The 22,686-nt window shown below is 41.7% G+C and overlaps 1 protein-coding gene across 2 annotated transcripts in view; it reads left to right on the forward strand.

The window, feature by feature from the left end:
• Nucleotides 1–21,400, forward strand: part of LOC109291538 (multidrug resistance protein 1-like) — a 59,029-nt gene extending 37,629 nt beyond the window's left edge. The window contains exons 19-28 of one of the 2 annotated variants that reach the window (XM_019508562.1): nucleotides 416–493; nucleotides 5,889–5,972; nucleotides 8,178–8,381; nucleotides 10,386–10,486; nucleotides 13,049–13,189; nucleotides 13,644–13,800; nucleotides 15,294–15,491; nucleotides 16,218–16,424; nucleotides 17,475–17,621; nucleotides 21,053–21,400. In XM_019508562.1, the coding sequence (XP_019364107.1) occupies nucleotides 416–493; nucleotides 5,889–5,972; nucleotides 8,178–8,381; nucleotides 10,386–10,486; nucleotides 13,049–13,189; nucleotides 13,644–13,800; nucleotides 15,294–15,491; nucleotides 16,218–16,424; nucleotides 17,475–17,621; nucleotides 21,053–21,250 (1,515 nt within the window). In that variant the 3' untranslated portion in view covers nucleotides 21,251–21,400. The remainder of the gene's footprint in view (nucleotides 1–415; nucleotides 494–5,888; nucleotides 5,973–8,177; nucleotides 8,382–10,385; nucleotides 10,487–13,048; nucleotides 13,190–13,643; nucleotides 13,801–15,293; nucleotides 15,492–16,217; nucleotides 16,425–17,474; nucleotides 17,622–21,052) is intronic. The other variant, XM_019508563.1, reaches the window with a different exon arrangement.
• Nucleotides 21,401–22,686: the final 1,286 nt, after the last annotated feature.

Genomic DNA, 22,686 nt, shown 5'->3' on the forward strand with positions numbered 1-22,686 from the left:
GTCATAAGGTCTGTTTTCCTGACCTCTGATCATGCGTGTAGCTCTTTTCTGGACTCTCTCAAGCTTCTCCACATCCTTTTTGAATTGTGGAGCCCAAAACTGGGCGCAGTTCTCCAGCTGTGGCCTCACCAAGGCCAAGTACAAAGGGAGAGTGACGTCCCGGGATTTGCTTGAGAAGCATCTATGGATGCAAGCCAGCGTTTTGGTCGCTTTAGTAGCTGCAGCATCGCATTGCAGGCTCATGTTCGTATGTTGCCTTTTGATAACATTTCAAAGCATTTGCATAACTGGGTAGATGAATAACTGATATAACATCGTATTAATAGTGTGGTATTCCTAATATGATATTGTAGTCTACCACATGAAATTGAACAGTTTGTTTTTTTTCCTCCCCCCCGCCCTTAACTCTCTTTAGGGATTCATGTTTGGAAAGTCTGGGGAAATCCTAACTATGAGGTTACGTTCTTTCTCCTTCAAAGCATTGCTTCAACAGGTACATATCACATTTTTGGGGTAGAGCAATTTGCAGCAAACATACAGACCAGATAAATTTTGCAAGCTGTTGTTATATAACATTATGCAAGCACCAGGTTCTAGGTGCTGTCTGTAAGGGCTATTTAAGAGGGCCTGTTTTTCTACTGAAATTTTAAAAAATGCACAACTTGTATACATGGAGAAGTACATGTGTATTTTTTTGTTTTGCTTTTTGCATATGTACAAGTAAAAAAGAAAAAAGCAGACAAACTTTGTTATGGCGCTTTGAAAGTTGCCTTGTTCTGATGCTGTCTTTTCTTTAAATATCAGCATCTTTTTGATCACAGTGAAGCATTCCTACAATCTGCATGTCTGTGTCAAACTTAGGGCATTGGCACAGGTTACAATAAAACTGGCATAAATGTACCTAAAACAAGAGCAGTCATAAGCTAATGGGTGTTAAACCATCATAAGTACCCTCTAAATGTTTTAAATGTAAGCCACTTGAGAAGGTTTATCTTGGAAATGTTTACCCATGCCATTTCAGGGTATTATTTGAGAGGAGGTAAAACCCTTTCCTTCATTCCTCCAGCATCCCAGGATGCACACCTCCCAGCCCTCTACCCCTTGCTACCCTCCAGGACTAGTGGTTCCCCATCACCACCCCCTTCCCACTGACAGCAACTGTTCTGAGCTTAATTTCAGAGACCCTGGAACCAAGAGCCTGTTTCCCCCAGCCGCCGAGTCTGATTATGTGAAGCTCAATTTCAGCCTGAGCACAGAGCCCTAGGGAGGCTGCTTCTCCAGGGCTCAGCTGTCTGGTCAGACCTCCCTCTAAGCACAAAGCAGCTATGCAGCTGCATCAACTTCAGGCTGAGCTGAGGAGGCAGCCTTCCCCAGGTTCTGTGACTGGGCTGCAACGGATGTGCCTGCTCCAGGAAAAGAGCAGCTTAACAACTGCAGAACTCTGGAGCCAGGGAAAGTATACTTTCCCCAGCCCTAGGGCCAAGACAGCTCCCCCCACCCCCAGTCCAGCCTGTACAACTGCTGCTGCCCTAACCCCACTCCCCATTCCAATCTAATCCCAGTTCACTGAGACACATGCAAGATTTTAGTCCTTTTTTTTTAACATCTTTTTCACTTCTTTCTCTTTATTTCAGTCCCTGCCTCACTTCAAATGGCTTTTTCAAGATTTTTCCCCTCCTACCCTCTGCTCTGGCTGGGCTTTTTTTGGAAGTGGTGGGAGGGAGGACCACATGTGGGTTTCTCTGCCTCCCAGCTACGTGCTGCTCTTCTCGTTTCTTTCCTGCATGGGGGAGGAATAGTGTCCTGGCTCCTGTCCACTCCCCTGCTCTCCAGCCCTCTAATCAAGTCATGCAAGTCAAGTCAGGTCAACATGAATCCTTCATCTGAGACTGCTCTAAAATGCCGTAATGTTATATCTTCTCAACATTCCACTGATTTCTGACATTACACAGGTAGCCTGTGCCAAAGCTCTTAGGTTAGCAAAACAGAAGTTGAGTCTCTGTTCCAGGTGAGCGTGATGTAAATGTTTAGATATATATATTTAGTTCTATTTGCTAGATGCTGTGATAACAGGTGTGAATTCTCCATGAATTTTCCTTGTTGCTAAGATTTTCATGGACTTCATATATTTCATAGACATTAGGGCTGGAAGGGACCTCATAAGATCATCCGGTCAAGCCCCCTGCCCAAGGGGCAGGAAGTCAGCTAGAGTCAAAGGATCCCAGCAAGATAAGCATCCAAATGTTTCTTAAAAGTGTCCACAGTAGGTGCTTGCACCACTTCTGTGGGGAATCTATTCCAGGCCTTGAGGGTTCAGATAGTAAAGAAGTTTTTTCCTTATGTCCATCCTAAAACAATCTTGCAGGAGTTTGTGACCATTGGACCTTGTCATCCCTTGGGGTGCTCTGGTGAACAGGTGTTCCCCCAGATCCTGATGCACATCCCTTATGTACTTATAGGCTGCCACCAAGTCACCCCTGAGCCTATGCTTCTCCAGGCTGAAGAGTCCCATAGCTCACAGCCTGTCTTCATAAGGCCTGTTCCCTTGCTCTCTGATTGTGTGGATCTCTTCTGGACTCTTTCAAGCTTCTCCATATCCTTCCTGAATTGTGGAGCCTAGAATTGGATGTGGTACTCCAGCTGTGGCCTCACCAAGGCCGAGTACAGCAGGAGGATGACATCCTGGGTCTTGCTTGAGATGCATCAGTAGATGCAAGCCAGAATTGAGTTCACTTTGCTGGCTGTGGTATCACATTGATGGTTTATATTCATCTTGTGGTCAATCATGACCCCCCAAGTCTCTTTTAGTTGTGGTGCTAGTGAGTATAGCATTGCCGAGCCTGTAAGTGTGATGCAGGGGGGGGTTTTCCCCAGAGGTGGAGCACCTTGTATTTCTCTGCATCGAATGCCATGAGGTTTTCATCCTTCCACCTTGCAAGCCTATCCTCAAGTGTAGATACTCTTCCCCAAAGTTTGGTGTCATCAGCGAACTTGGTCAGTTTGCTTCTGACACCAGAGTCCAGATCATTTATAAAGACCTTAATAGGTCAGGCATTAATAGGACCCGCCCCCTCCCCCCCAGTCAGTGTGATCAGCCGGGGGGGGAGGGTCTCAAAAGGGACCCACGTATCTCAAGAGGCACCAGTTGCCCATAGAATACAGGTCCGAAACCAGAGCCTTGAAGGATACCACTGGTCACTGAGTGCCATGTTGATTCTGTTCCACCAACTACTACTCTCTGGGTCCAACCTCGGAGCCAGTTTCCCAGCCACCAGACTGTACTGTAGCTGAGGCCTCAGTTGCCCAAATTTCCATGATGGCATCATGGGACACCAGAATAAAGTCTTTTTAAAGTCCAAATATATGATAATAACCTCTTCCCTTTTGTCCAGGTGATATGTCACCTGGTCATAGAAGGAAAGGAGATTGTTGCGGATAGGTCTTGCCTGACCAAACCCATGCCAGCTGCCCCTCGGATTGTTGCCTTCTGTTAGCCTTTCAAGAATGGTTTCTTTGATAATTTTTTTCTAAGATCTTCCCAGGGATTGAGGTAAAACTCATTGGCCTGTAGTTTCCTGGAACTTCTTTCCTCCATTTCTTGAAGATAGGCACCACACTGGCCTTCTTCCAGTCTTCAGGGACTTTGCCCAAGCACCATGAGTTCTTAAATACGCTTGCCAGTGGCTGTGCTATGTCTGCCAGTTCCTTTACCACACTTGGATGCAGTCTATCTGGACCAGCTGGTTGTCCAGCTTCTCAAGGTGCTCCCTCACAAGGTCTATGCCAATGGTGCGCATATATTCACCCTCACCTTCATCATCCTGCATCGTGTTAGGCAGGGTGGTCCCTTTTGAGCTGGTGAAAAACTGATGCAAAGTAATTATTAAGCAGATTTGCTTTTTCCTGGCTGTTGGTTGTCAGTTGCCCCAGTTGGTTTAGCAGGGGTCCAATGTTGCCCTTGGTTTTTCTTCTGACTCCCCATGTATCTGAAGAAGGACTTTTTTATTGTCCTTGATTAGTGTCCAGTTTGAGTTCGGTTGCAGCCTTGGCTTTCCTAGTTCATTCCCTACAGGTGTGGACCAGTGCAGAATACTCTTCCTTAGTGGTGTTTCCTGTCTTCCATCCTTTGTAGGCCTCTCTTTTTTAGATGTAGGAGGTTCATGAGTTCCCTATTGAGCCAAGGGGTTGCTGAGCCCATTTACCACCTTTCCTATGGGTTGGAATGGATTTCCCTTGTGCTTCTAGGATTGCTTCCTTAAGAAGCAACCATTCGTCATAAACTCCCCTCCCTGTCAAATCATGGCCTCTCAGGACCTCAAGAACAAGCCTTCTGAGCTTATGAAAGTTGTCTTTCCTAAAGTTGAGGACTACTGCATTGAGCTGACTTGCCAGCTTTGCAATGGATAGTGAAAGTGATCAACTCGTGGTCATTGTTACCCAACTTCCCTTCAATTCTTAGGTTGCTGATTAGATCATCCCCTTTGACCAGTCCAGGTCCAGCAGCGCCTCACTGCTTGTTGGGCCATAAACTTCTTCAGACAGGTAGAGCTCATCCATGCATGTCAGGAAGCTTTGAGACCAAACGGATTTGGCTGAATGCTTTTCCCATGAGACGTCTGGATAGTTGAAGTCTCCGATGACAACCATGCACCAAGAGCATGCAGCCTCAGCCAGTTCCCTGGTCAAGCTCTTGTTCCAGATTTGGAAGCCAGTAGTAGACTCCTACCATTGTTTCCCCTTCACCACATTCCCCTCAGATTCTAACCCAGAGGGTCTCCAGTCTTCCTCCTTGGGTGCCAATCTTAGCTTGTAGGGACGTGTAGCTCTCCTTCACATAGAGAGCTACATCCCCACCTCCTTTTTTCAGCACAAGCTCTCCTCTCCTATAGCCATTTATACCCATAGTCCAGTCATAGGAGGAGTCCCACCAGGTCTCCATTATACCTGTAAGATCATAGTCATTTTTGTTTAGCAGAAGAACCAGTTCCTCCTGTTTATTCCCCAAACTCCTGGCATTAGTGTACAGGCAAGTAAGTATGCTGTTGGAAGCCCTAGGCTTCCTTGCACTTATGGAGAAGTTCTGTTCATGAGCTGGGGTAGAAGTGGGTTCCCTTGAGCATCCTAACCTGCTGATTTTGCAATTGATGCTTGGTGAGCTTGCTCTGGTGGTTGTCTGCCCACCCCCCAGCAATGAGTTGATCAGCTATTCAAAATGGCGCGTTTTATCAGGAATTATTTACCTGGAATATAATTATATTTAAATTGTGCAATGGTCCTTTATGGATAAGGACATCCTTCTATTATTTCCTCACAGAGAATTAGCTATGGGTGAACAATTTGATATCCTACACATCCCCTGACAATGCCTTGCAGGGCCCTGCATATACATGGAAGCATGTTAAGGGGACAATGGAACAAAAGGGATTTATTTAAATTAATATATATGTATTAGTTTTTCATCCCCTTGAGCATAAAAGACCGGATTCTCCTCCCACAGGTGGCAATGGCTCCACTAACATTAACATAGTATAAAAATGGAAAGGAATTCTCCATGCCAAATTTGAGTTTGGGAGAAGAAGGTGCTTTTTAGCATGGTTTCATAATGAATATATGACTTTAAATTATAAAAATCTTTGCAGTTAACAGCACCCTGCTTGTTAATTTAATGCTGAAAGAGTAAGAATGGTTTTCTTTAAGCTTATTCTTAAAAACTGTATGGCTATTTACTTTGTATATATAATTAATTGCAAAAAAACCCAAAGGATCTTAGTGCTTAGATTGACAGTTTCTTCTTATTCCTCATGTGCTAGTTAAGCTTAAATAGTCTGTTATGATAAAATCATTTCTTCCCCAAGGCAAAAGTAACTGAACTGCATTTTTGCTTGCAGGAGATTGGGTGGTATGATGATAATAAAAATGCTGTAGGAGTTTTGTTAACCAGACTTGCTACAGATGCCTCCCAAGTCAAAGGGGTATGTGGATTTTCTTTTCTTTTTTTAACATTTTCCCTAAAAATATTAACTGCAGTGCTAGCAAAGGACACTGACATTACTTTAGAAAACAAGGTAGTAAATCTGCTACAGAGACTTGGCTGATGCATTTTAAATAGCATGCTTTTTATACCTTGGAAACCAGTTTCCTAGCTGACAGTTTATGACAACCATCAAAAATTCAGCAGATATTCAGATACCTTCCATTCTCTTGTTGAAGTCTCTGCCAAATATTGAGTAACTTTAAGTGTGTGTCATCAAAGATGAAATTCACCAGTGCACCTTGAACCTCAAGCAACTCCACATCGCTTAAGCCCATGAACTTAATGCAGGGGTGATCAACCCCTGACCCATGGGCCATATCCAGCCCACAAAGCCATGCCATCCAGCCCACAGGGAGTGCCATGAGTCCAAAAATTTGGCAGCAGAGAAGCAGTGGCAGCAATTGCTGCTTCCCTGCTGCAAAATTTCTAGACCCATAGAGAGCCCTATGAGCCACACATAGCCCTGCTAGATCAATGTGCAGATGTGGCCCAAGGCCCAGTCTGGCCACAGGGCCCTATTGGAGGCAGTGCAGGGCCCAATTCTGCAGCATGGGGAGGCACAGAAGCAGTGCAGGGCCCAGATCTGACAGTGTGGAACTCCAGGGAAGTAGCATGGGTGGTGCAGAGACCCAGGGAAGCAGCATGGGCAGCACAGAGCCAGAGGAGAGGGTGCAGAGCTGAGGGAGGCGGTGCTGGTGGCACAGAGCCAAGGGAGACAGTGCAGGGCCCAGACCCAGTGGCACATGCCTAAGGGAGATAGTCCTGGGCCTCAATATGGTGATACAGGGACTGAACCTGTGACAAGGGACCAAGGGAGGATGGGTGGGCCCCATCCAGCTGGGGGGGCCAGTGGAGGTAATGCAGGGTCTGATCCTGGCAGATAGGGTCCAATCTGGCCCACAGGTGGGCCCCACGCCATACCAACAGGTTGAGCACCTCTGGACAGAAGTCCTTTCTGTGTTTCAAGTAGCCTTAAAATCCTACTTTGGTGGTATGGAAGAGTGGGATTTTACTTTGCAGCCCTTACCCTGACCTCATGGTGATTATAAGTCAATTTCTTCTTCCTAGACCATGCATTGCATTTCACACACAGAAAAGCTGACTACTCAGACTTAGTAGGGTGTACTGAGTTGTCATTAATAAAGGATGTCTGAGCTGGTAGCAGCTCAAGGTTTGGGTGATTCTGGCATTGGAGAGACACCGTTGGAAATCCTGCAGGAAAATGTCCATTGACCCTCAACCTCCTTAAAAACTCATGAACATCTGCTATATTTTAAAAAGCCTCATTTGAGAAGAATAGGGAAGAGTTAATATGTTGCTTACTGATTTATTCATTAGTTTAAATTCTCAACTCCATGATTTTTCAGCCTCAGTGGAGTTCATTTGCTCTCCCATCTCTTTTTTACTGCCTATCACTGGGGGGAAACAAATCAAATATTTGACAGAATATAAAATCAACTGTATTTTTAAAAACTGCAGCTTAACTCTTGGGATATGATGCATCATCTCAGCCACCAAAGTAAAACAGGAAGAAAAAGGGTAGGAGGATACAAACTATGAAAGGTTTAATAGATCATAAGCAACATTTTGAATTGAATTCAGAAGCTATTGCATTCTCTGGAACACAAAGTGTCGCCAAATAAGTAGGCTCCCACATGCTGTGTTCACTGAAGTTTCCAAATTATCTTTATATCGAGCTCCTAGAGCACACGGCAGCAGTTCATCCTGGCTTGAGTTTGATTACTATTTTAAATTTTATTGAATAAAAAAATTCTCTCTCTAGGGGAGGAAAGCCTCTGGCAAGAAAGGGAAGAATTTCACTTTCACCCAGGGTTTCTGGGGGGGTTTTCTACCATATCAAGCTTTTAAAGAATATTTCAATATGGCTTTCCATCTAACCTGCAGTCATGAGTAGAATTATAGTGTAAATAGATCTGATAACCACTTTTAAATTTCATTATAAAATGGATGTGCCTTGTTCATATATGCTTTTGCCTATATAACTACCCGTTTTAAATAGATATTTCTAGGCAAAGTGCAACTTTTGATAGATATTTTTAGGCAACTTTGAAACTGAACAAATACTAATTTCTCAGATTTGATCTATAACTCTAATTCTTTGGATATTTTTGCTCTTTATTAGGCTACCGGAAGCCGACTTGGTTTGTTGACTATGACAGTCTGCACCCTTCTGACTGCCATCATTATTGCTTTTGTATATGGCTGGCAGTTAACTTTGCTGATCCTGGCTTGCATTCCTTTCATTATTGCTACAAATGCTGTAAGAATTAGCTCTGTGTCTGGTCATGCATCAAAAGATCAAAAAGCTTTGGAAGAGGCCGGAAGAGTAAGTTCTCCAATTTCAACTAAATAATTTAAAGGACAAAAAACATGTCCAGTTCTATTGTTCAGCCAAACTTGTTCTGAAAGCACATTAACCAATGCAGTGATAAACAGAGATACTCTACGAGTATTTTGGTTCATCACATAAAAGTGAAGAAGGAATAGAAGGTAAACATTTGTTTAATTCTACAGGATAGTTTTGTGTTTGTTTTTTTTTTAAAGTTATATTTTTACATACAGAGAAGGGATATAGGAAGCAAAGGAAAATTAGAAAAGGAAGGTTTTTCTTCTCTTCCCTTGTTTTTCTTGTTTTGGGAAGACATTGAACATGGCTGCTTAAATGCCACGGGGGTTTAATGCAGTTTAGTTCTCCCTAAATTAAAACGGTGGGTTTTTAAAAACACCGTTTCAATTTAGGGAGAATTAAACCAAACTAAATCCCCACGTACACAAGGGTGGCCACCTGATCCTTACTTGCCTCTTCGGTGGCTGGGCAGGGGCAGAGAAGGGCTGCTGGCTGCAGGCTGAGAAGCACCTGCCTACTGGCATCTGACCCAGGAGTTCTTGGGGGGTACCGCAGCCATGGAGGGAAGCTTTGGCCCCTGCACAGCTCAGACAGGCTCTGGGGAGAGAGGGGGGGGGAAAAAAAAGATCAGGCTCACCGCTTTTGTTTTTTTTCTTTCCTCAGTGGAGCCTGCCTGCATGGGCTGCTGCTGGGTCCCACAGCCCCTGAGCTGTGTGGGGCCAGACAAGCCATGAGCACGTCAGTTTCCAATGTCCTGTGTACTGTTGCACTTTGTTAGATAGCAACCTAAGACACCTCGGAGATGTTTTATCTTGCTACATACCAAAGTCATTTAAAGCAGAATACGCTACTGAGCGTGTAAACAGCAACACCATTAAAGCAGTGCAAAAGGGCATTTAAGCTGCTTTAAAGTCCAATTTTGTGGCATGCACAAAGCCCTGCAAAGCCTAAAATGCATTCAGCTAGGCCACTGACCACTACCAGGTGGCAGCAACCCAGAACTGGCATTTTTCTATAGCCTGAATGGGAGAAACATGTCAGAAAAATAATCTCATGCCTAACTTCAAGTTTGCTACATTAAAATAAACTGCAAGTCCCTAATTTTAACTTTCACATCCCATCATGGATTACATCTAATCATAAAACTGTTATGCCATATTGTATTCTAGAACAGTTTCTTCATTGACTTGGAATCAACTCATGGAAGAGGTGATATCTTTTACTAGACAACTAGATATTTGCAAACAAATTATTTTATTTATCTGCAAGCTTTCAGGCACACTCACCCTTCATCAGGCATAGAAGAGATCAGAGATTGTAAAAGTTCTCCTAGATATTGATGAAAATTCATGTCATAGGAGACCTGAAGGTGTGGTAAAGTCTCCTGTTCTGGGATAGTTCATTTTTTCCAGATAAGGCACACAGAAAGGTTGAAAAAGTCTTGGATACCTGATACATTGAAGATATCTAATTTTAGCCAGTTTTTTTTAATGAAAAGTTCATACTTTTACAAGAAGGAAGCATTTTACCACCTGATATGCTGAGACCAGGCTCCTGCCATTGTTGGAGTGAATTTGCATCTCGGAGCACAGACACGTAGATACCTCATCACAAAACAAATTCCTGCACAGAATAGCTTTCCATCTTTCCACTCTTCTGTGAAACATGAAGCATCATAACCTGAAGGAAGTATACTTCTACATCTTGCTTGCCACCAGACAACTACAAGGTGTAAACAGACTTTTTTTCAGCCTTTCTCTATGCCTAACCTGGACAGAATGAACTATTCTAAATATGAGACTTTACCACACCCTCAGCTCTCCTGTGAAATATGAATTTTCATTTCTACCTAGGAGAACTTTTACAATCTCTGCCCTCTCCTATGCCTCATGAAGGGTGAGTGTGCCTGAAAGCTTGCAAATAAATAAAATAATTTGTTTGCAAATACCAGCTTAAACCATACATCTTTTCTTTTAATTTTAGATTTCAACAGAAGCTGTTGAAAATATAAGAACTGTGGCTTCATTAACAAGAGAAGAGGCATTTTTTGAGAAGTATAATGCAAGTTTGAATGGTCCATACAGGTGGGTTTATTTTCAAACAATTTAAAATGCTGTAAGTATCTATTGTGTTAATTAAAGAACACAAGATTTAACTATTGAATAAAAAAATAATTTGAAAAGATAATAGTAACTTTTTAAATAGATTTAAATTTTGCTTACTTTGTTTACCTCAAAATTTTCTCCCTTATGCATTGGCTGTTTTCACTTTAGAAGCATATTGTATACTGTGTGTCTGTGACTAGAGATGGGGGAAGTGGAAGAAAGGAGAGAAGGAGAAAGTGTATTATAAAGTTTAAATTGGCAAGCATATGAGATCTATTTTTTTCATTTACATGTTGTGAGTTACAGAAGTCATTTCATATAAGTGGCAATAGTTTTTAGGTCATGGCATGTCATTATTTTTATACCATTAGTATAAGCTTGAGAACCTTGAACTAAATTGCATAAATTTGTCATCTTTTGGCCACCTTGGCTACAGACCATGCCCTCATTTTTACTGACACTAATTCTAACATCCAAAGATGTTGGGTATTTTCCTACAGCCTCCATCTCATGCAAGTAATATGACCTATATGCTTTATGTAATCATATTATGGAAGAAAGAAATAAGTATAAAGCAAGGATTGAAAATGTTGCAGCCTACAACTGGTCCTCAGCTAAGGATACTTCATAAAAATACTGAATTGTATAACTATCAGAGTTAGAAAACATTGCATCTATTTGGGGAGGGAAGGGGAAATCTTAAATTTAGCAACGTGCACTGCAAGTTTTATGGAGCACTGACATGAAATGTTCAACAAATCACAATATTTCTTTATGGTCAAGTCAACCAAAACTCTATTTCAAGCAATTTATTTTGGTTTCCTCAATGGGAGATTTTGATTTTGCAAAGACTGTATGAACTTTCTAGCCAGCTTTTAAGTAGTACTAATTTCTTTGTCATATTAAGGTTCTTAGGATAGCATCTTTACTCTTACTCCATTACACTGATCATCATGGCTAGGGACAGAAATTACACATAAACCAATATAAGTGATCATAAGCCAGTTTAAATATGTAACACAACACAAGTTCAAGGCACATAAACCGCTTTCAAAATAGCCAAAACTATTTTAAGATAATCCTGGACAGATGTAGTATCAGACTTAACTGATTTTAGGTTAAATCAGTTTATTGAACTTCTGTCCCACATCCCCTCAAGATTCAAGGTAACTCACAGTCCCCCAGCATCCCAGGATGCTTTGCACCCCGCTCCCCCAACCACAAACCCCTCTTGCATGGTGGGCAGGCTAGCTTTAGCCCAAGCTGTCTGCTCCAGCAGAGGAGGGAGGCATGCTCTAGTGCCCTCTGGGTTCTGGCCTGGGCCACTGCAGGCTTGTGGCTGCATATCTGAAATCAAAAGTGAATGCCTGTTCACTTGCTTATTGGTTCAATCTATGTATCTTAGACTAACCTGCAAAGATTGAATCAATTCAGCCTTATGTTTTTTGACTGTCTGTACTTAGCCCATGTGACCATGACCACTATGTGCTGGGGTTCCAGATGTCACTGTGGGGTTTTTTTTTTGTGCTTGAAAACAAGCAATAGATCTCATGCTTTGTTAATCCTGTATGCTTTATTCATTCTTTGTATGGTGTCCTGATGTTTTCCTCACTTGAAATTCAAATATTCAAAGATACTGAGAGATGTATAATAATTATCGCTCTTATTCATATACCAAGACCTGTCAGATTGCTGTGGCCTCCCATAAGCTTTTCTTCTAGAAAATATTCAGGAGTTTACAGTTCTGGAAGTGCTAAAAGTGTTTTTATAGACTATTAACCATAAGTGCCTATCCAATATACCCCAGCTCAGGGGAGTAGGTAGAGGTTGGTGGGGAGGGGCAGAGTAGTGGAAATAGTTTTTCATCAGGAGCCAAGTATGGAATTCTAGATTGTACCAAATCGATGCATAGCAGTGACCCTGAAAAAGCAAAATTAACATGGCTAGAACATCCCTTGACATACTAGCTAATACCAATTGACTGTATTTGTGAGTCTGCCAGCTAGAAAAGAATTTGAGAAAGTATAGCCTAGGCCCCTCCCTAGGTTGAGATCTGAGATCAAGAAGAGAGTACAGATGGTGTCTGTGATGTGCTAAATCTAAACTTGACCTGTTTAAAAGAATTAATATTCAGGAGGAGAGAAACTCCCTCAGACATCAATGTCTCAGTCCTCAGGCTGGTGTGTACAAGAGAATTTATTGCACTAGAGGGTGCGCTGGTAGTCTTTCCCCTCATGTCAGGGTACAAAGACTTTCGCTCTCATGTGTAGGGTCTTAGGCTGGCCCCCTCCCCCAGCATGGCCATCTGTTGCAGTTAAAGGTTGCTGCTACGTCCTGGAAAGGGATAGAAGAATCGAAGAGAGGAGAAGACATAACATGGGGTGAAGGGATCTCACTGCCCTAAATTATCTGCCATGGAAGCACTTCCTAGTATACAAGGTCTTTCGGTTGTCCAAAAGTCTGGCATTTTTCCATAAAACCTTGTATGTTGCTGTCTCACAACAATTTTTTGCTGTAATTAAGGCCTTTTTGTTTTACCAGGGACTCTTTGAAAAAAGCCCCCCTATATGGATTTACCTATGGAATAGCCCAGTGTGCAAACTACTTTATTAATGCAGCAGTCTTCAGATTTGGGGCCTGGCTTATTGCCCATTGCTATACCAACTTTGAAAATGTTTTTATGTGAGTATATTTTCTGAGGGTATTCCAAACACATGTTAATTGTTTAGAAACCTGATTGCAGAGATTATAAACTATAGAAATTCAGTAGTTTATAATCTTGTCTGCAGTTAACATCAGGCAGAAAGGTTATTCCTTGGAAAGGTTGCTCACACAGAAAGAAAGGCATAGACCCAGTTATGAGCTGGCATGTACAGCTGGCTTGGTTGAGAAGCTATTGCTTTTCATTGCAGACAGTGAGCTTCTGCATGGAGAAGTTTCACTGTATTAGTCATCTAAAAATTATTTATAGCCATAAACTTTACTTTCTAATACTCCGTGTACGTTTTCAAGCTATTAATTTCTACAAATGTCCTAGTCCTCAAATTTAGAGACACTAACAAATTTGTTTAATTAAAAAAACCCAGTAATAAAAGTATCTTTTTAGCTGAAAAAATATTTTGTGTTTTGTTTTCAGAGTCTTTTCTTCAGTTATATTTGCTGCTATGAATGTTGGGCAGTCCACGTCTTTAGCACCAGATTATGGCAAAGCTAAAATTTCTGCCCAACGAATCTTTCAGCTTTTGGATCAGAAACCTCTGATTGACAGTTACAGTGAAGAGGGGGAAAAATTGGTAAAGTCTTTCAGAGAGGCCATGAAATTAAAAAGAAAATAACCCCCCAAAACTGCTACTTTATTGTCTTTTAATTGTATTATTGTAAAAAAATTTCCTTTTACAGTGCAATAGAAAACATTTCATTCAGGTAGAGTATAAAATAATGGTAGTGCATTATAGATTTTTGCAGAAAATTAATAGAATACCTTTTAAGTGTAGTTCTAACCAGGGTCTAAAAATGATATTTCACTCAACAGACTTGCATTTTGAGGAGTAGGTAGAGTTGTACGTGCTTGCTTGAATGATATATATCTGGTCTCTGCCATTTTTTTATTTCTATAACCTATAAAGACCCAAAGCTACATGTGAAAATGAGTTAGAATCTATACTGTCTTATACACCTAAGTTGCTCGGTAAGTTCCAGTTTGTTATACCTGTTTAACCTTGTTCAGTTTAAAGGCTAGCAAAGATATTAATGAGATCAATTTGGCCTGAAGAACTTACTTCCTTACTGGTAATTTTTAAGTGGCGTTGGAAACACCCAGGTTGCTTCTCAGAAGCCCAGAGGTGATAATTGGAGAACTCGCCTTTGTGCTTATAAACTGACCACATTTCATACCAAAATTGCTTAGAGACAAAATACTTAGTTTAGTAAAACAGCTCTACTGTGAGCTTACTCCCAATGCCAGTGAAACAGCTGCCTTTAGCCATGGTGAAATTAAGCGGTGACTCAATATATACAAACTTGAAAGACTCATTCATTAAAGAATGAGTTCTTGAATAGTTTCTTTAACAGCCTGTTGTACAAACAGTGCTGATATTATGGCCCAGGTTGTTGTCCCATTCCCCAGATATCAGATCAGATTCACACAGTCCTTAATTCACTTTTGTCTTGATACCTTCTTCTTTCTTATCCCCTACTCCTTCCTACATGTGATAACCAGAAAACAAATCTCTCTCCTTGTTTGAATTGCCCCTTACAACAAAATTTGTCCTTGAAGTCTGTGAATCATCTACTGTAGTATTCAAATCATTTTTAGCTTCTGATGTTCATCTTGTACTATGTTCATTCTGTGTCACATGCATTTGTCTTGTACTAGGTGAAAATCATAAGGAAGGAATGTGGATTCTATATACAATAGTAGTCTTTGGATTACATATATTAGTAACTTAAATGAAGGTTGTCAAGAGCGTGCCTAAAACAGCTCCCCTTGCAAACCAGGCTGATGGGGAATAAAGTAGATGACAAAGTAATGTAGGAAGCAGCTTCTCAAAATGGAACTCCAGAAAATTTAAAGAGATGAAATTTTCCTCCAATCAATAAAAGATGTTATATTCAATCTAATATCACCCTGGGTATTTAAAATACACAGTGAAATGCATTTCAGAAAGTCTATACCATCCCAAACTTGGTTGCCAGTTCTGTCACTTAAATTATCATATTGTGTTATATTTGATGTCTCCGTACAAACTAATAAACATAATACATTTATATTTTGTATTGGTTTCAGAGTCACTTTGATGGTAACATTGAGTTCAGGGACATCCATTTTGTATATCCAAACAGACCAGAAGTTCAAGTTTTGCAAGGTCTCAATGTAAAGGTTAACAAAGGACAGACTCTTGCATTGGTTGGAAGCAGCGGCTGTGGCAAAAGCACGTCCATTCAGCTCCTGGAGAGATTTTATGACCCGGTGGCAGGACAAGTGGTAAGAAGGGTGTACTAGGCTCAGAGATGTGCTCACTCAAACAGATAGGCTTTTGGGTTCATTTACAAGTTTTCCCCAGTGTCTTTATACCCCTAGGACAAACTGTTTCCCAGCAGAAATCAACATAAACAAAGCAGTCCGTAAGCCAAATAGGGTCTTTTCCCAGGCCCGAAAGAGTCCCCAGGTGTTCTTGCTGGTGGTTTTGCTGCCACTTGCTTGGTTTATTTCTTTTCCCTTTGGTCCATTCAGCAAACAGGAAGACTCATTCACAGTCCCTCTCAGTTGTTCTAATGGCCCTCTGACATAGTCCTCAAACTTCACCATGAGCTGACCCATTAGCTCTCCACTTCTCATTTTCAAGTCTCAGCTTGCAGGTCTATATATCTCCCTCTAGCTCCCCTCCCTGGGAGCCTTTTTAGCTTTCTGTGCCAGCTAATTATCTATCTGAGCTGGCCAGGTCTTCCTAATCACTCCCTGTGCCTAGAGCTGGTTTGTAGTTCTTACAAGCCTGCAGACTACTCCCCAGCTTCTAGAGCTAGCAGACTGCTATGGAGGGATTTGTGGATCTGTTAATAACACTTAGTGTTCATGTAAATCTTCAACAATGTAGGATCCAGCTGTGCAAATACAAAATGGGGAACAACTGATTAAGCAGCCATGGACTGAGGGGTCTTAATGGATGAACATGAATCGGCAATGTCATAACTTCTCTCTTCCTGTTTCCAGCTTGCAGATGGATTTGATACTAAGTCTTTGCATTTGCCCTGGCTCAGATCCAAATTGGGCATTGTGTCACAGGAGCCTATTTTGTTTGACTGCAGCATTGCTGAAAATATCCAATATGGAGACAACAGTAGGGTGGTTAGTCAGGAGGAAGTTGTAGAGGCAGCTAAAGCAGCAAATATTCATACCTTCATTGAAAATCTGCCAGAGGTAAAAGGAAAATGTCCTTCCATCCATGGTGGTGGTAAATAATCATTGTAACACAGAAGTTTATGTAGGCAGCTCTCATTAATGTAAAGCAAAGTGCAAAGGTGTTTGGGTGGTTTTTTTAACCTGTTTTATTTTTATGAAGTTTTGCTTGTTTATGTGAGGTTTGAATATTTATTTGATTCTGAAAGAGCAAGAATACATAGAACTGTTATTAAAACACACTGCATTTTTTTAAATAAGTGTAAGATCATCATTAACTCCTTCACATAATTCATGTGAGCTCAAGGTGTTTTGTTTTTGTTCTGTTTTGGTTTTGGTTGGTTTGGGGTTTTTTGTTTTAATACTATAGTGATTTGTAAAAGAATATAAAAGAAACATTGAGTTTTAATTCTAATTTATTACCTCAAATTTCCCCCTCCCCTCCTTGTTTTGGCTGAAATCCTCAATCTTAGCTTAAGTGAAAAGATAAATTTTATTTTTTTAACTATTTCAATAAAATTGGCTACGTTACTTTCTGATTATGTGGACATGTATAGAACAAAAAAAATACAGTAACAACTTTTTAGAAAAAGATCAGGGACTACTTAAATATCATACTTGCTATTGATTAAGTTCTCCATGAGAAGGAATGCTTTGCAACAGCCGATGAAACCAAGCTTTCAGGGAGTATTCTGTAACAGGAAATGTCATACTGATACTAAAGAATATTTTATTAAATGCACTGCAAAGAATGTCTGGGATATTCAGGAATAAAGAATCATATCCTCAGTTTCGAACTCTGGAAACGCAACACTGAATTTTTTTTTCAGATAAGCATGTCACTGGGAGCTACTCTTTTGATAATATAAAGAAGAAATTTCATTGCAGAACAGTTATAAATATTCATTTAGATTCAAAATATTAATATAATAATAGGATATCTTGATTTTTATTAAAATTAGCTACATTTTTTTTCTTTCAAGATGGAAATACTTAAGATATTATTAAATTTGAGAATATAGCTTTATGTTTTCAACCTTCCTTTTAATTTTATCCTTCTTCTAAAAACAGAAATACAGTACACGAGTAGGTGACAAAGGAGCACAGCTTTCTGGGGGTCAGAAACAAAGAATAGCAATTGCTCGTGCTCTGGTTCGTAAGCCAGCGGTTCTCCTTCTGGATGAAGCCACATCAGCTCTTGACACAGAAAGTGAAAAGGTCAGTAATACTCATGATATTTAAAATACAGGCAAATGAAGTTTGAAAGTCACTGTCTGAACACTCATTGTATGAACACACGTTCTCCATCTAAGAATACAGTTTTATAGGTTCTGTAAGACAGTCCTTAGTTCTCTCTACCCAGAGCCTCATTTTTCAAATACGGTGCCTGTTTTCAATTTCATTTGCTAAACTAGGCATTGATGTTGGTCAGCATCTCTTGGAATTGGACAGAGTAGAATTTTCAGAACTTCAAAATGTTAGCCTACCTATTGTCCTTCGAGGTCCAGATGCAGTTGAGGAGATTTTAGACCAGTGCTTGGTGTTTTGAAATTCCATTTTCATTAGAGGCACACCAATACACAGGTCTGATATCACATCAGCACCGACATAAAGAAAATTTTCTGTATCGGAAATTGTCCCGATGCAGCCAATAATTTGTCCAATACATGCCCGTGCACGCGCACAGCCACAGCACAGCACATGGGCAGTGAAGAGCAGAGCTGGCAACGTAGAGTGCTGCACGCAGTCGGTAAGTCTGGTGTGGTGGAAGGGGAAAGGGAGGGGCATGGGGTAGCAGATTTAAGGCCCCCGCAGCAAGGGAGGGAGTGGGGTTGGGGCTGGCGCTGCCCAGACAGGAAGGGAGGTGGGGGCAGCTCCCAACACTGCATGTGGCTTGTCCAGTGATCATCTGGTGGCTCCTGCCACTCACCTGGGGTGGGGGGGGGCATGTGCCCCTGGATCTGCATGGGGTGAGGCAGGGTGTGCTGGGGCCTGGCTCTTCCTGGCTGGGCAGATCTGGGGACACAAGAATTCCCCCCCCCTCTTCCCCCCCAACCCTATATCCTCCTGGATGAGCAGCGGGAGCTGTGGCAGGACCTGCCAGACAAGCATCGGATGAGCCACAGGCAGCTGCAAGAGCCACCTCCCTCCCTTCCCATGCCCAATGAGCCATGCTTCAGTCCTGCGCCCACCCCACGCAGATCTGGGAAGCACATGCCCCCCTCCCACTCCCCCTGGAAGAGCCACTTGCAGCTCTTTCCCATACCCCTCCCCGCCCCGGGTGGTCACCACCTGCCCCTGCACCAGCTGCAGCCCCATTCCCTCCCTAACACCAGGGGCCTTGATCTCCCCCCCACACACACACACACCCCTTCCTTCCCCTCCCCTTCATCATACCAGGCTTACCAGATGAATGCAGCTTTTCATGTTGAAGTGCTGCGTATCAGAAATCAGATCAGTATTGGCCAATATGCCTCCTTAAAAATCTGCTGTTGGTATCGGCCCCAAAAATCTCTACTGGTGCACCCCTAATTCTCATAAATAGTTCATTTGAGTCTGACTCAGATGTCTCCCAGCAGTAGCTTCTGAGCTACCTGTAGAACTTGAAACTGCATAATTCAAACCAACAACTTCTACTCTCCAAGCTACCAGTACTATCATTAAAATGTTCTTCTGGACTAGGGACAGATATTACACACAAACCGGTTTAAGTGATCAGAAACTGGTTTAAAACTGTAACAAAACAGCAATTCAGTACACACAAACTGGTTTCAAAATGGCCAAAATCAGTTTAAGATGGACCTGGAAGAATGTAGTATCAAACTTAACTGATTTAGTTAACATCAGTATGCTTCATTATTGGTTCAATCTATGCAAGTTAGAGAAACCCATGAAGATTGAATCAATTCCACCTCTGGCTTTTTGACTGCCTGTACTTAGCCCTGATAAATCTTTCTCCTGGTTGATAGGTGTAATTACAGAGAGGGAGAGAGAAAGATCCACTCTGCTGCTAGATCTGCTAGCTGTCAGAACAGGGAGAGAGAAGGCCAGATTCTGCTAGTTCACAAGGAGGCTTAATGTCTCCCCACCTCTGTGCGTTTTTCAGGCCTTTGACTAACTATGGTGAGAGCTGCTTTGTGGGAGCAACTAACCATTCTGCCTGTAGACCACTTTGGGTGAGTGGGGCATGCTGTGCAAAAAGGAGAAAGCAGTGAAGCTTTTTCTGCTGCTCAGCCAGGAGGCCAACCTTCCCCCCTGCATAAACCGTCTCCAGAAGTGAGGTAGAGAATATACCATTTGGATGCAATGGAAATGAAAATTTCTGACCTCCAATTGAAAACTCAATGTCAGGATCCTGAGTCTTGTGAGCAAAAGAAATGTCTGAGGGCCGTGTTGCCTGTTCGCTAGCAACCATTGCAAATCATTGAAATGTAGAGACCTATTAACATTTGTACATGTTAGGAGAAACCCTTGCCTAAAAGGGAACAACTTTGCAATGCCACAAGGGTACTTACCATGTCCTAAACTGCTTGAATATAAATGGCTTGCATTTTAATTTCACTTTAAGTGTTTAGCTGAACATGTGACACCACCCAAACATATAATAAGACTGAAAGTTTCACTTCTGTCAGTTGTGTAACTAGGGTGGGGCGCTGGGGCAGCAGAAAAGAATGGGTGCCGTTGCAGCCATACAGTCATGGCAGTGGCAGCCACCAGAAATCACTGCCACCTCTGTGTGTGGCACCTGCCCCGGGTGTGCAGCTTCATTGTGATGCCTCTGAGTCCTGTCCCTATATCTGGTCAGTCTGCTTTCCCCAAAATGAAAAATCCTCAGATTTGTGCTTTGTATGTCAGTCTGACATACATCTGGACAGCAGGGTGGTTGCTTACTGAAATTCTCTATTTAGAGAAAATTAGCAGATGGTGTGTGGTATCAATATAAAAACATAGTTGGCAAATAGCCTGTGTCATAGATAAGGAGTTGCATCTCAGCTCCCTGCCAAATAGCTGTTGCACAGTGTATATCAAAGTTTTACGCTGATCTAAACCAGATCACACACGACCTAGGCTCATGTGAGTAGTTGGACTTGAATCAGAAGTAATCAATGGGTATGTGCAATCTTACCTCCAAGGATGAACTCACTTTAGATCAATCTGGGTTAACGTGATCTAAAGTGGATCAACCTGACCTAGTGTGTGCTTGTATGCATTCACAGCATAGCCCCAGGGCAGGGAAAACCCAGCCACTTGCCCCAGCCTCAGGCCTGTGCTGCTTCTACCTCCCCAACTCTGACCAGACTATTTTTGACCTCTAGATTTACCCCCCCTCCACCTACCTGCCAGCCTCCTCTCACTGCCTCCTCTCCCTGCCCAAGTTACTTACCTCAGGCTGCCCCTGCCACTCTTGGCAAGAGGCTAACACCTGAACACACTGGTCCCAGTTTAAGTTTAGGTAGTTTAAAGCAAGCCAAATAAACCTAAACCATGTCTCTCAAATGCTTGTTTGCACCCAATAAATAATCAGTGGTATAGACCAAAGAAGCAGGCTTCTATGATTTGTTGACTCAGGTGCTTAAGGACAAGAAAATGCACTGCATATGAAAAGGAAGATTCTCAAAAGAAATGTTTTTCATCACTTCTCTGTGCAGATTGTCCAGAAAGCCTTGGATGATGCCAGGCAGGGCCGAACCTGCATTGTTATTGCTCACCGTTTGACAACTGTGCAGAATGCTGACATCATAGCAGTGATTCAGAATGGAAAAGTGGTAGAACAGGGGACTCACAGCCAACTGCTTGCAAAAGAGGGACACTACTATGAACTTGTAAATGCACAAGTGTCTCATTAGATGACTGCAAGATTCATTTTATTTATATAAAGATACATAGGCCTACAACTAAGTTGTATTAAGGCTGAAAGTGCCCAAGTATTGTCATCTTGCACTGTTGAGGTTCAAAACACAGCCATGCTGGGTATAATAAATTTAGATAGACTTGTTTTTGATGTATGTCTTAGTTTTAAGGTAAGTTCCTTTCAAAGATGCTGTTTAATTTTATACATTTTTTATAATTACAAATTTAAATGTAAATTGACATAATAGACCACATTTGTTCATTTAGAAGCTAAACAAAGGGACCTGGGAATATTGGGTACACATGAGTCACCAATGCAGTGGCCCCATGAAAAATGCCAGCACAATCCTAGGCTGCATTATGTAGGGTGTATTTAGTAGAAACAAAGATACCGTTGTACAAGGCATTGGTAAGACCCATTTAGAATACTGTGGGCAAAAAGTTCAAAGAAGATCAATATAAACTGAAAGAAGTTCAAAGGACCACTGAGAAGGTTAGGGACATGGAAATAAGGAAAAAAAAGAGTAAAGGACCTGGGCTTGTTTAGTTTAGCACAATGGAGATTGAGAAGGGATATGATCACTTTATACAAGTGCTATGTGAAACAAATATTAGGGAAAGTGAAGAGCTGTTTAGGATGAAAAACAACATTGGCATCAAATGGCTATATGTTGACTGTGGGTAATTTGAGATTGAAAATTAGAAGATAATTTCTCATTTCAGGGGAGTAATGCTTTGGAATGGTTTTCCAAGCAAAGTAGTGAAGGCAAGAAATCCTAAATTACTTTTAGATTGAATCAGATACAATTAGGGAAGGGATATTATAATAGGTCAAGGAGGTCTGGCACACCAATCAGTCTCTCTCAAATGTGAAGTAATATGTTGATGGTCCCCATAGTGAACATTAAGGTAACTCTGTAAAATAGAAGGTATCTGATAATCCCTTGCCTTGAGGTTTTGCTGGTTGCCAGTTGGAGCCCAGAAGAATGTTATTCCTTTTTTGGCTTCTGGCTTGTGGTTTTTGTTTTTTTCATTGTTTTTTTGGTGGAGGGGTGTTTTTTTTTACTTTCAGCTGAGGCACTAAGACATTGTGCACAGTAAGGCTAGGGGGATTTGACCAAAGTGCCCTCATGTTCCTGACGGTAGTAGAAATCCAGACATCTCCAGCTAGAGGGTTTCACTCTTCTCTTTAGCATCATAGCCATCACCAAATTTGGGGACGGGGGAATTTTTTCCACTAGATCAAATTTGCATGGATCATTTTGCCTTTCTAAGGCATAAGGTTTTGTCCTCTTTCTAAAATCATTTAGTTACCTCCCTGTTTTTGTAGTGGCAGGGGAGTGGAAGTCATATCCTTTTCACCTTTGGCATGTTACATTGTGTTCTTGGTCTTCCAGATATTATTCCTTAGAGTTATGGATGAGAACTTCGG

The sequence above is a fragment of the Gavialis gangeticus genome, unplaced genomic scaffold, assembly GCF_001723915.1.
Source record: "Gavialis gangeticus isolate Ggan-Ray unplaced genomic scaffold, GavGan_comp1, whole genome shotgun sequence".
NCBI lineage: Eukaryota > Metazoa > Chordata > Crocodylia > Gavialidae > Gavialis > Gavialis gangeticus.